A 14,501-nucleotide genomic window follows, 5' to 3' on the forward strand; every position below is an offset into this window, starting at 1 on the left:
TTTGTGAAACTGAGACATGAAAAATTATAAAAGTTATTTCTTGTTCAGACTACCAATGACCTGGAAAAGGGTAGTAAAGAATGTAACTGAATAATTAAACTTTTACTTTACTCTTCTGATCTGGGCTCAGATAAATCAATTGCATTTTCTTTGGGGGAAAAATTTTTAAAAATGTATTAAACTAAATGCTTTTTATTGGGGGGGGAGAGCTTTGTTGTTTTAAAAAATAAAAAGAAATACCCAATAAACAGTTTTGTTATTTTAGTTAATGAAAAGAACATGTCATTTTTGGTGGTAACTGTTATCATCCTCTATTTACCAAAAGCAAAAGTTACCTATTTCATGAAAATGTACAGATATCGGCCATAATTACTTTTGAAATATAATTTAACGCACTTTTTGATATTAATGGCAAAACTAGTAAGATTATAGGAAACTATAACTTACACATAATGCCATTTTGATACTTCTATAGATCCTATTTTTTTAAGTGTATGTCTAATAATTTGATTTCAGCCTCGACTAGCAACAGAAAAGCAAACCTGTGCAGTGCTGGGCATAGAATGAAGAGCAGTTGGAAATCAAGCTCTGCTGTGGCATCTGTATCTGAAAGCTGTGGTAAACATATCTCCATTCATCTGCCAATTATCTCCTAGGCTGCATCACCTGAATCATCTTTAACACTTAAACATGATTAATATTTCAATGGACACAGAAAAAAGTACTACATTTAAGGATGGAGCTATAAACATTTCCTTTTTTTTTTTTTTTTTAAATAAGCATTTCCAATTCTTGAGTTCCAGGACTTTCAAAATGATTACTAGTAACTAGGAATAAAGAAGTTTCCCTTTAAAAAAGTAGTATTTATTTATTAAAATATTTTATTTATTAATTTGACAGATCACAAGAAGGCAGAGAGGCAGGCAGAGAGAGAGAGAGAGGAAGAAGCAGGCTCCCTGCTGAGCAGGAAGCCCGATGTGGGGCTCGATCCCAAGACCCTGGGATCATGACCCGAGCGGAAGGCAGAGGCTTTAACACACTGAGCCACCCAGGCGCCCAAATAAGTAGTATTTAATTTCTAGTTCATCTGTACTTCGATATTTACTCTAAAACTCCACTGCAATTAAGATTACTAAGATTAAGATTAAGATTAAAACAATTAACATTACTAAGATTAAGATTACTAAGAGAAAAAAAAATCACTAAATTGTGAAACAATAAAAAGAAGTCTTACTTTGAAAACAGAAGAACCTGTATCACGACCTGAATTTTTTTAACCTCAATTTCCCAAATTTTTATTTACTTGGAAGTAGTAAAAATGACTGAAATAAAGGGGTTGTTCTGACATGTAATTACAGGGAAAAAATTTTATTGAAATTTGGGAAGCTGAAGAACGAGCAATTATTTTAAAACTATTTATAAAACTGCACACTAGATCTCAGTTTTCTCTTGAAAATCCACCCTCCATAATACCAGTTCTATAATGGCAGAAAGTTTCAATGTTTCCTACATTTTTAATACTTTAGCAAATATAATCTTGTACTATACCCTTTGGAGGCTGCAGAAGCCTGGAATTTTCAAACAAATGCTTCTTTTTGATGGGTAAGATGACAGTGTCTTTCAGATCCGTAATGACATCATCTAAACCTGCTATATCACTCCAAGTAACCTGGGGAAAGGTAAGGTTGACATGGATTTTACAACTTAAGTACACTCCATGAAGTAAAAAAAATCCCCCCAAAATGGTAAACCCTAATCTGATAAATATACATAAATAAAAAAAGATTAACATATAATGTGAGTAAAGACTTTTCAGAGCAGTAATTAAATTGCTAAACAACTAGGAAATTACAAAAAGGAACTTAATAGTCAACTATCTACTATTTAAAAAAAGGGGGGGGGGGAGCACCAGGCCCACTGCTCAGAATTCTACATGGATCTAATAAACTGAATTCATTCCACTTACGAGGAGACACTCTGCCAAGAAAACCCAGAACCAACTCAGACAGTTAAGTCAGTGCTGGGTGATGGGGAAGAGCTTACCAGGAGTACCCCTAATTCATACAGGATACTGTCAAATATAACGGGAATAGATTTTAGAAATAAAGTCACACAAAACTGGAATTTTGAATTTTATTAATCTAAAGTAAAACTGTGCCCAAACTTCTGTCTTTATAAATAGTAAACAGGAGATAAATATTTTCAAAATAAACACAGCGTGTATATTTTAAAGCCTTCTGACTCAACTTAAAAAATCTGGGGTGTGAGGGGTAGAGGGGAGAATTAACTAACTAAAAAAGACCTAAGTAAAAAACATCAACCTAGCTCTAACCTGACAGAGTAAAGGGACTGCAGAAGGGGTGAGTCAGAAGCAGTATTACCAATGATTTACTTCCCCTACAACTTAAAAAAAAAAAAAAAAGTGAAAAGCCATAGCCAAATCTGAAACAAATCATCACCTACTTCCACTGTAGCTACAACAAAAAACCAGAGTCTATTGATACAGAGTTACTCAAAAGTGAAAGCAGGTAGGGCCTAGAAAGTTTCACTGTAAATCTATAGATCAAATTCAAATGGAGGATTTCTTCCGGGGACTTCTATTTCTCCATGCACATGGATACTAAAAGACATTATAGACTTAGACTTTTCTTTTTCCAGATTTAGAGATAGGAATATCGTATGTATTCTATTTATTTGTATCTGTTGTACAAAATTCATTTACGTTTGTTATAAAATACACTGAATTTTAGAATTTATAAATTACACTAATCTGATGTTCAAATCATCCTTTTGAAGTAAGTGGAATAGACATCACAGGGTCCTTGGATTATACAGGAGGGAACTGACACTCAGAGAGGAAATAATTTGCCAAGGCCATGAACAGAAAAACTGGAATTCAGAATCTTGTGTTGGCTACCATACGTTATCATGAAAATCTACACTTAAGACTCCAAAATCAAATATCCACATAACTTATATGCCACAAAAGGTGAATTAAAGTACAAGTTTATCTAAACAAGTGTATGCCAAAAAAAATTAACGCAGCAGGCTCCAGACTGTTGTCCATAGAAAGGCCTGCCTGCAAGGAGGGCCCGGGCTGGAGTATAGGAACTCAGATTTCGGGAGAATTCCTACCACTCCCCAATAAGAACACCTCACTGTGCCTCAACTTTTGTGCAAACAAAATTGTTTACAGTGGATATCTGTCTTCCCTCTGGAAGTCTGGAATTTGGGGAGATGTTAGGAAGTATAGTCTACATGACTAGTCCCAGTTAAAACTGTGGGCACTAATAAGTATCTAGGGAGCCTCCCTGGTGGAGGGCACTTTACATGTGTTCTCACAACTTGTTGCTGAAGGAGTGTGACTTCATTCACAGCGGAAGACTCCTGGAAGCCTGTGCCTAATTTCCTCCAGATTTCATCCCAAGCCCCTCTTTTCTTGCTGATTTTGTCCTGTATCCATTTGTTGTATGAAATCGTACCTATGAGCACAAAGCTATGCGGACTCCTGTGATTCCTCCTAAACAATCATCAAACCTGGTCATTGTCAGGACCCCTGACACAAAAATCTAGACCAAAAAAATCTGAAATAAGATTAAAGATACGTACATGCATGTTAAGAGGGTCTACTAGATGAGCAGCAATACTCATTTCATATTCTGAAAGCTTCACATTTTTCACACCAATCTGTTTCATTAATTTTTCTGCCTAAAACGAAAAAAAACAAGCAACTTCCTTTAGTTTGATATTTAGGTACTGGAACTCCAAAGGAGATGATTTGTGAAGTCTAAAGAGCGATGAACAGACATACAAGAATTTTCCAGGGAAATTCTAAGCCCCTTGATCTCATCTTTCCCCAGTGTAAATCCTCAGGTAGATTTGAGTATCCAACTCCATAGAAATCAGAGGAATTTAAACCAGCTCCTAGGAAGTGGAAAATACAGGGCACATGACTGAAGAGATACATGGAGGGCCTTCCATTCCTCCAATGAGACTCCATGGTCCAATATGATGTCTTTCCTAGTAGGGTTATCATGACAGGTGGAGATGAAACCTCAAAATGAAAGACAGGGGAGTTAAATGTATCAAAAAACTGACAAATGAAGTTTCTTTCCTTGAAACAGGTTTCTGAAAACAGGTGCCTAACTTCAAATTACCCATATATCGACACCAGATGCCCCTATCTATCAAATCTCAAATTGTTCTGAGAAGCTGTCCTTTTTAGTTAAAGCCAATTCCTGGGACTAGGCAACCAAAGATAGTAAAAATACTACTAAATTAGAAATATACTTACATTTATTTTTAGAGCTGGGCAAAACTAGCTTTAAACCTTTGAGCTTTACCAACACATTAAAGCTTTTGATTAAATTTTTAAATAAATGGTTATAAATATTTGCTGAGCATGCTGAGTATTATGCCAAAATACTGAAAATAGATTAACTCACTGAATCCCCCGAGCAAGCTTATGAGGTAGGTACAATACACATGCAGGTGACCCAACTCCAGGGACCATCCTCTAACCCACATGACCTTACTGTCCCCAATTATAAGATAGGAGTCTGTGACCACTAAGGAGTCTTCAAAAATCTCTAGAAAACACACTCAAATTTCAATTAAGTGAGCATATTTAGAAATAAAGACTGAATTTTTTTGTTGTTCCATTTTCCTAAAATACTTTAAAAAAAATCATATCGTATTCTTTATTTATTTTATGTATTTTTAAGTAGGCCCCATGCCTAACGTGGGGCTTGAACTCATGACCCTGAGTTCAAGAGGTGCATACTCCACCAACTGAGCCAACCAGGCACCCCCTAAAATACTTTGTGATTCTATAAGATCTTGCTCTTGTCAGGGAGTATTCCTGCGTCAGATGAAATTCATATCACACAGCAGTATAGTCAGAGATTCGTTGGAGGATTAGGATAAGTGTGAGTAAATTAGGATAAATCATATGATTGTAATGTAGCATTTTTTCAAAAGTGCTATGAACCACACTGTTTTTCCTCTTTAGCTCTCCCCTGTAAAATTACTAAAGAAATGGATAAAGTAACCCTTCCAAGGTTTTTGAATCTCTTCCTTATTAATATATATCTTCTCTTTCGCTGACTTAAAATCTTTCATGCGTCAGCTATGAGAGGTATCCTATTTTAGAATCTGTAATAACATCAATTTACACTTCTTTTTCATTCTGCTTTTATAAATGTGAAGCCATCCCACATGTGTTCTTTCTAGGCAATGCAGTAAACACTGATTTTTCAGCCAGGGGTGATTTTGCCCCTCAGGGGACATACTTTTGGCCATCACAACCTGGGGGGACAGGGTGCGACTGGTATCTAGTCAGAAGAGACAAGGATGCTGCTGAGCGTTCTTAAAGGCAAAGAACAGCCTGCCCCTCCCCAATTATCTGGCCCCAAATGTCAGCATTGCTGAGTTAAGAAACCCTGCTTTTTTTTCCCCATTAGCTATTTGCTCTTAAAATTTTACTCTAGGCCACAACTGCCCCTTGCTTTAAATACTAACAACCTTTATTTATATCTGGGATTTCCTAAACAAGTATAGAGCTAGAAAATACTTCGGTAAAATTTACCTAAAATCTTTTCCCCACAAAAGCAGTCCCATTTAACAATACCTTCAAGTTGCATTAACAACACTGACAGCAAAAAGAAATTAATGCTTACTGGGCAAAATTCATTTTCTTTTTCTTTATTTTTCCTTTTCTTTTCTTTCTTTCTTTTTTTTTTTTTTTAACAATAGCCCTTAAAATCATCCTGAGAAGTAGCTATTACTATGCTTATTTCTAGGTGAGAAACCTAAGGGTCAAAGAAATTAGGAGAGCTGCCAAGATTATGAGCTAGAAATTGGCATTTCCAGAGTTCAAACCCTGATCTAATTCCAGAGCTCATGTTCTGCTGAAACACCAATCCTCATTTGGGAAAGAACATGGTTAACAAATAAAAAGAAAGGACCCCAAAACACATCATAACAATTCCAAACTGTTCCAGAAGTTATCCAACTGTTTCTAGCTTTGACAGCTTTAACTGAGTGAGCCTCTATTTAAAAAATGTTTTACCAAGAACAAAATTATGATTATACACTCTAAAAATAGCTTACATTCATGCACTGCTTTATCATTTACAACTCAATGACAATTATATTTTCCAGTTAGCCAACTTTTGTTTGGTTTTTAAAGTGAGTCTCTCCAAGTAGTTGTTACTCTGTGGAGGAAAAATGGTGGGCTGGGCAGGGGGCAGGGGGTCAGAGGTAGGAGGGAAACTTAGTTTTTACTGTACACTCATTTTTTTAACTGTTTCATTGTATTTTTTATCCTTCCACTCTATTTTCTTTTTTTCCCAAGTAAAGTATTTGTAACAAGATTAAGAAGTAGGGTAGGAAAGAGTGAACTAGTATTTTTGTCTAAAATGGGAAAAGAGGAGATGCGAGAAAAGGAGTAACAAAAAAGAAACATTTTGTTCAATTTTTGAAAGATTCATAACATTTGTTGTTATTTTGGAAGAAGAATTTTAGAAAGTTAGAGATAGCATTAAGAAGTTAAGGGTGAAAAACCAGAGGTGAACTATAATTAAACTTAAGGCTTTTTTTTTTTTTTAACAGACGTCATAGCTAACAGACTCTTAAGTGTGGACAGAGGAAATCATGGCTACAAAGCTCAAAAATACACTGAAATAGGAAACACCAAAGAATTTGAGTAATTAGCTCTATATATTTGATATAATCTCTTATAAACTCATATTAAAATTCTTGAAAACACCCTTTACAAGAGGACCCAAGTCATCTTCCCTTTCAGTGCACATGTCTCTTCTGGTTTTACTGGGTGTATTTTGGAAGCTACAGGATCCCATGGCTTTCTACTATCGTGCCCTTCCACTGTCCAGGGCATACAGCACAATGCTGCACACAGTTTTCTCTCCTCCAGGTTCCCTCTCTGCGGGCTCCTCTTTCCCCATCACTTCTACCCATTCCGTGGCCAATCAGGCAACACTAACCGTGTATTCCTTACTGACTTCCTGTCTCAAGTGACTTCAGATTTTCAGGCCTCAGATTCAGTGCCAGTAAACCATAGTTGCAAAAGCTACCTGATCCATAATGTAGGTCACAATGGCTTCCTGGGGTCAGCAAACAGCTCGTTCCAGCGTTAACTGGCATTCAGTGCCGGCCACTCTCAAAAATAATTGGCAGCTGACAGTTCGTGATTTTTTTTGAAAGGTCTCAGTGTGTATCTCTTCATAAAATACTTTGGCTAATTTACTTCTCTCAAAATAACTAAAAGATTTGAAGACTAAAGTGTCATGACAGGACTAAAAATATGACATTAACTTCACTAAGGTCACAGTATATGACCTTCATAAGTAGGAAGAATTCTCAATAGTCATCTTTGCTGGCCTTTGACAATTAATCTAAAATCTCAGAAATACTCTAGGTCTAATTAGTATGCTAACCCAAATACTGTATTTATTAATACTCAGAACAGGTCAAGCATTAACTTATACATCCTGTGCTTGAAAGCTCTTCAGAGAGCTTACCTAAACACTCCATTTTTCTCTAGCCCAATGAACCCAACCCACCCTTTCATTAGACATACCCAGCAGAACTCTTCTACTACATCTAAATACAGCCCAGAAAATCCCCAACCCTGTGTCACACCCTGCAGAAACCATCTCCTCTCTCCTGACTGACAGCCTACATTTCATCAAGCTGGCAAGTTTTCCGGGCTTCAGGCTAGAAACTGTTTACAAATATTCTAATTCAAACATTAAGACTACTTCTAGGTTACTGTTCCTGATTTGAATACATGGACATCATTGTTTACCTTTCTTTCATCTGACCACTGCACTGCCTTTAAATTCACATGAGGTCCGCTGATTATTGGTAGTCTCAAAACGTTATCTCAGCTTCTATATTCAGTGTTCTGCCTTTATGACCATGGAAGTCATAGTTTCCTCCTCACCCATAGTCACACATGATCTTTACCTTCAATGTATACCCTTAATTCTTTAATTCCCTTCTATACTCCCAGTTAATTATCCCCCATCTGGCAATATCTGACTTCCTAAATGGCCTGGACCACAGCTCATCATTTCAACAATGTGTTCTGCTAAATCTTAGAACCCTAAGGTTCTAAGGGACTTGTACCAGTCAGCCTTATCCTCAATGCTGACTCCGTACCACCATTCAGTTTATCTGCTACCAAGATACTGAGAAATGCTTGGAGAAGTTAATAAAAACAACTAAATTCCCAATACCATCATGCTTCCTTCAACTATGCCCTAATGTTCATAATCCACAATGATTTATCTCATTAAACCCTGATCACATACTTACCTCAGCAGGACCTAACCCTCCAATTCTCCTTCCCATTCAGTTATAACATCTTCCCACTTCACTGAGAGTAAATTAATTATTAACCTTAAAATGTTCCTTTTTTTTTTTTAAAGATTATTTATTTATTTATTTATTTGAGAGATAATGAGAGTAGAGAGGTCAGCAGGAGAAGCAGACTCCCCGCCGAGCAAGGAGCCTGATGCGGGACTCGATCCCAGGACTCTAGGATCATGACCTGAGCCGAAGGCGGTTGCTTAACCAACTGAGCCACCCAGGCGCCCTAACCTTAGAATGTTCTTAAACTACTAATCCCAACCCCTCTGGGACCTACACCTCCATCCTCTTTGGCAGTAGCTCTCTACTTCCTCCTCTTCCACTAGTCTTTTCCCTCTTCATCTTCAACTTTCTGCTAGCAAACTCTGGAATAACCACCTTTTTAAATTCACATTGTACTTGCTGTCCCCAGTGAATGGAAATGCTCTGATTTTGCTAAATTTATGGATCACTTTCTTTGATTGAATTCTTTATGTCCTCCTTTTCTCCTGGATCGTTCTATAACACAGCATTTACAACTAATTCTCTTGGGGCCCCTGGCTGGCTCAGTTGGTAGAGCATACAACTCTTGATCTCGGGGTTGTGAGTTTAAGCCCCATGTTGGGTGCAGAAATTACTTAAAAAAAAAAAAAAATCTTAAAAAAAAAAATCTCTACAACTAATTCTCTTTTGCAACCTTCTCTTCCTTTGGTTTTGACGACTTGACACAAATGATTTTCCAGATAGTGGGAAAGAAAAAGTGAAGAGGGGCTTTTTATTTTATTTTTATTTTTTTATAAACATATAATGTATTTTTAGCCCCAAGGGTACAGGTCTGTGAATCGCCAGGTTTAAACACTTCACAGCACTCACCACAGCACATACCCTCCCCAATGTCAATAACCCCACCACCCTCTCCCTACTCCCTCCCCCTGGCCATGCTCAGTTTGTTTTGTGACTTTAAGAGTCGAAGAGGGGCTTTTAAAAATTATATTCAACACCCACCAATTTCCCCTAATTCTTATTTCAGAATGTAGGCCTTCCAGTTGAAATTTACTGCCATAATGAATGACTACTACAGCCTGCAGTGTTTTGTACACTTCACGCGTGTTCAGGTGGGAAAGACTAGTACCAATACCTTATTATTTTTTTTCCCTATTCTTCTGGCCTTTTTTGGGGTGCTTTTATTAATAATTGGGTAGATTTTTAAAAAAGGTTATCTTTAAAATATACAGATGAGGTAAAAAGAACCACAAAACACGTTCTCAGTAAATAGTTATATGAATAAATTCAAGTTGTTAATCCAAGAAAGAGATTACTGTAAATGGTATCAAGTAAAAATCAAAATTTATTCCCTCTCACATAGAACCAATTGTCCAATTGCCATTTATTGAAAAGTCTATCCTTTCTCCAATAATTAAAAAAAGCAGAGCCGGGGCGCCTGGGTGGCTCAGTGGGTTAAGCCGCTGCCTTCGGCTCAGGTCATGATCTCAGGGTCCTGGGATGGAGTCCCGCATCGGGCTGCCTGCTCAGCAGGGAGCCTGCTTCCTTCTCTCTCTCTCTGCCTGCCTCTCAGTGTACTTGTGGTTTCTCTCTGTCAGATAAAGAAATAAAATCTTTAAAAAAAAAAAAAAAAAAAAAAAGCAGAGCCAATTCTATAATACATCAGGTTTCCAAAGTATGCCTAAGTCTATTTCTGCAGTCTATCCTGCTAAATTTGCCAATCCATCCCTGTGCCAATAGCATACTGTTTCAGTAACTATAGCTTTATGATACATTTTGATATAAATTAAGGCAAATACTCCCTCCCCAATATACATCTTTTTTTTTTTTAAATGTCTTGTTTTTCAAGAGTATCTTGCCTACACATAAATTTAAATTCTTCCATAAAAATTTTAGGGAAAAAATTTAAAAAGCCTGTCAATATTTTTTATTGCCATTGAATTAAGCACAGCGTCAATAGTTTCATAATTTTCATTAAAAATTTGTTGCACAACTTGTTTGTCAGTGACTGTAAATGTTTGATACTACTATAAACAGTACCTTTATTTAAAGTTGCCTTTTCAAAGTGTGACGGGTATGCAGAAACAGCTGATTTCTGTACACTGATTTTATATCCAGCAGCCCTTAAACTTAACCTTATTAACCCCAACATATCAGCTACAGACTTTGCTTCCTATGTAGATTATCATATTATCTGTGTATAATGACTGTTTAATTTCTTTTCCAATCCTTCTACCTCTTATCTTTCTTGATTTATGCAACATTAACAGTAAAATGCTGAACAGAAGCGATGACAAGAGGCTCCCGTGACTTGCTCCTAATCATAAAGGAAATGCTTTAAATTTTTTACCATGAAGTATGTTTCCTACAGTAAATTCATTTTATCAGGCTAAAGACATTATCTTCTTTTTAAAAAAATTTTTTTTTAAATTAACATATAATGTATTATTTGCCCCAGGGGTACAGTCTGTGAATCATTAGGGTTACATACTTCACAGCTCTCACCATAGCACATACCCTCCCCATGTCCATAACCCAACCACCCTCTCCCTACCCCCTTCCCCCAGCAACCTGCAGTTTGTTCTGAGATTAAGAGTCTCATGGTTTGTCTCCCTCCAGATCCCATCTTGTTTCATTTTTTCCTTCCCTACGCCCCAAACCCACCACGTTGCCTCTCAAATTCCTCATATTAGGGAGATCATATGATAATTGTCTTTTTTTTTTTTAAGATTTTATTTATTTGACAGACAGAGATCACAAGTAGGCAGAGAGACAGGCAGAAAGAGAGGAAGGGAAGCAGGCTCCCAGCCAAGCAGAGAGCCTGATGAGGGGCTCGATCCCAGGATCCTGGGATCATGACCTGAGCTGAAGGCAGAGGTTTTAACCCACTGAGCCACCTGGACACCCCGGTAATTTTAGCCATTGTTAAATTTAGCCATTGTTAATTTTAGCCATTCTGACTGGTGTGAGGTGGTATCTCATTGTGGTTTTGATTTGTATTTCCCTGATGCCAAGTTATGTGGAGCACTTTTTCATGTGTCTATTGGCCATCTGGATGCAAACACATTATTTTCTATTCCTACTTCACTAAGTAAGAGCTTTTCTAAAAAGAATGAATATTTTAATTTTAACAAAGGCTTTTTCTGCATTTATTGAGATAATCACAGTTTTATCCTTTAATCCGTTATTATAGAACATTATAAATATATTTTTTCCTCAATTGAAGCCAGCCTTAAGCTCCTGGAATAAATCCCACTGGTAATATGTTAACCTTTTTTATGAACTGCTGAATTCAAAACTTGCTAGTATTTTAGGATTTTTCTATTCATTTAATTGAGATAACTTATAGCCCACTGCAAGTTTTAGGAATATTAAGCTACCCTCATAAAAAGATTTGGTGGCTCTTTCCTTTTTTAGAGTTTGTATAAAATTGTTATTATTAATTTGTTCCTTATATGTTGCTAGAATTTGCCAGTAAAATTCTATGGGCCTGGGGTATTCTTTTTCAAAATATATATCCAATATTAATTTATTTCATAGGTATGGGACTAAATATTCGTGTCTACTTCTTAAGTCAGTTATAGCAATTTATATTTTTCTAAGAGTCTATCTGTATCATCTAAGGTTTTTAAATTTATTGGCAGTTATTAATTTTCCTTATTTTAATGTCTATAGCATCATCATTATGCCTCCTCTATCATTCCCTAGTAATATTAATTGGTGGCTTTATTTTCTTCTTTACTGGTTATACAGAACTGTCAAATATTTCCAGATATTCAAATAACCAACTTTTTGGTTTCACTGGCTTTCTCTGCTGTCTATTCATTTTCTATATTTTTATTCACTCTTTACTGTATAGTCTATTTTCTATTAATTTGCCTTCCTATTATTTCCATTCTTTTATTATCCATGGGTTTCTGTTAAAAATCTTGTCTTGAGCTTAAGTTTGATATTTACTTTATTAATTTTCTACCTTTTCTAACAAGCAAGACCATAAATTTCTCTCTAAACACTAATATATTGTTTAATTGACATTTCTTTTTTTTAGGATTTTATTGTTTTATTTGAAAGTGAGAGAGAACATGCACACGCATGCATGAGCAGGAGGAGTGGCAGGCAGAGGGAGAAGCAGACCCACTGTGCAGGGAGCCTTGTGGGACTTGATCCCAGGACCCAGAGATCATGCCCTGAGCCAAAGGCAGACGCTTAACAAACTGAGCCACCCAAGCGCCCTCATCATAAATATTTTCTAATTTCTACTATTGTTTTTTTCTACCTAAAAGTTCTTTAGAGCTGTTTCTTACTCTCTGAACTTACTGGATATTTAATGATCTTACTGTTCTGCACAGGAGCAGAACATAAATGGGGAATGTAATGAACTTGCTACCTGTGCTTTGAAACTTGACATCTGCTTTACAACTTAGTATCTAGTTAAATTTTGCAAATCTTATGGTGCTTTTTAGATACTTACCCTGCATTAAAAAAAAAAAAATTATTTATTTGAAAGAGAGAAATACAGTGAGAGAGGGAACACAAACAGGAGGAATGGGAGAGGGAGAAGCAGGCTCCCCGTGGAGCAGGGAGCCTGATGTGGAACTCCATCCCAGAACCTGGGGATCAGTACCCAAGCCAAAGGCAGACACCCAGCAACTGAGCCACCCAGGCACCCCAAGATACATACCCAGCATTTTTTGACGCACAATATACTATATGTGGCCACTAGATAATGCTGTTACTTATGTAATCTGCTGTATCTTTACCATTAAAAAGAAAAAGTTTCATCTGGCTACATCAAAATAAGCTTCTGGACAGCAAAAAAGGAAGTAATCAACAAAACTAAAAGACAATCTACTGAATAAGAAGATATTTGCAAATTACATATCCGCTAAAAGGTTAGTATCCAAATTATATGAAGAATTTGTACAACTCAACAACCCCCCCAAAATAATCCAATTCAAAAACTAGAGAAAAAACTGGTTACCAGAGTGGAGGTGGGTGGATGGGAATGGTGGGATTAAGAGCACACTTGCCAAGCCGAACACTGAATAATGTATAGAATTGCTGAATCACTATTATTTTTACACCTGAAGCTAATATAACACTATATGTTAACTACACTGAACTCTTGTTAACTCTACCAGTTACTGAAAGCAATGTTAAAAACCTCCCACCAAGATGACAGATATGTTATTTCTCCCTATAGTTTTACCAGTTTTTTGCCTTATATATTTTGAGGCTATATTAATGATGTATACAAATATAGAAATGTTCTATCTCTTGGTGAACTGAATCTTTAATCACTCTGTAATGAACCTTATTTACTCTAACAGTGTTTTTGCCTTGAAGTTTATTTTTATTCAGCTTTCTCTCTGTATGGTATAGGCATTTTCCATCTTTTCACTTTCAACCTTCCTGTGTCTATACTTCGTATGTGTCACTTCAACTAGTAGTATACCGCTTAAAATTTCTCTTTTCAAACCATTCTTACATCTTTATCTTTAGATGAACTACCAAAGAGGGTGCAGTCTTTTGGAGTCAAAGATGTATGGGAGTATTATCTATGAGACACCCTACCCTGGAATGGTCCTGTGCTTTGTATCCTGAGCTCCTCTGAGCCATAAAAACATAAGTCCAAATTCAGTAGCTTCGGCAAATCCCCCCAGCTTTCAAATGAAAGCTGGCCATCAAGTTCATGTTATCTTTTCCAATCTTTGCCTTCAGTATTTTTTATCTGAGTTTCTTATTTTCTTGCCAGCTCATTAATACCTTTAAGAAGACTTAAAAAAATATTTTATCTAGATCATTTAGTTGTTTTTAGCAGGAAGATCAGTTATCCCAACCGACCTGTTCATTCTCCACTGGCTTCACTTCATCCTTCCATTCCCTAAATGAAGGCTTAGTCTTCAGCCTACTATTTATGGTGTTTGGCACCTCCTTTAGAGACCTCCTCACTCCCAATAAAGTTATCAGCATTTATCCTCTTCACAATTACACTCAATATTTGAATGTATAAATGCTGATGGTGGTAGGAGGAGGTGAGGAAAACCCCACAAATGATCTTGATCTACGTAAGAATAATCCCGGGGCCTACTGTATTCCAGCTGAGTTCACTTCTCTAATAAGCC

The 14,501-nt window shown here is 36.5% G+C and overlaps 1 protein-coding gene across 4 annotated transcripts in view; it reads right to left on the bottom strand.

Annotated features, from left to right (window-relative positions):
• ATAD1 (ATPase family AAA domain containing 1) overlaps positions 1-14,501 on the bottom strand; it is a 65,386-nt gene that overhangs the window by 24,406 nt on the left and 26,479 nt on the right. For all 4 annotated transcript variants that reach the window (XM_045081454.1, XM_004764130.3, XM_004764128.3 and 1 more), the window contains exons 3-4: positions 3,610-3,708; positions 1,549-1,669 (exon numbers count right to left, since the gene is read on the bottom strand). In XM_045081454.1, the coding sequence (XP_044937389.1) occupies positions 1,549-1,669; positions 3,610-3,708 (220 nt within the window). The remainder of the gene's footprint in view (positions 1-1,548; positions 1,670-3,609; positions 3,709-14,501) is intronic.

This window comes from Mustela putorius, unplaced genomic scaffold (assembly GCF_011764305.1).
Source record: "Mustela putorius furo isolate JIRA1106 unplaced genomic scaffold, ASM1176430v1.1 tig00000577_pilon_pilon_pilon, whole genome shotgun sequence".
Taxonomy (NCBI): domain Eukaryota; kingdom Metazoa; phylum Chordata; class Mammalia; order Carnivora; family Mustelidae; genus Mustela; species Mustela putorius.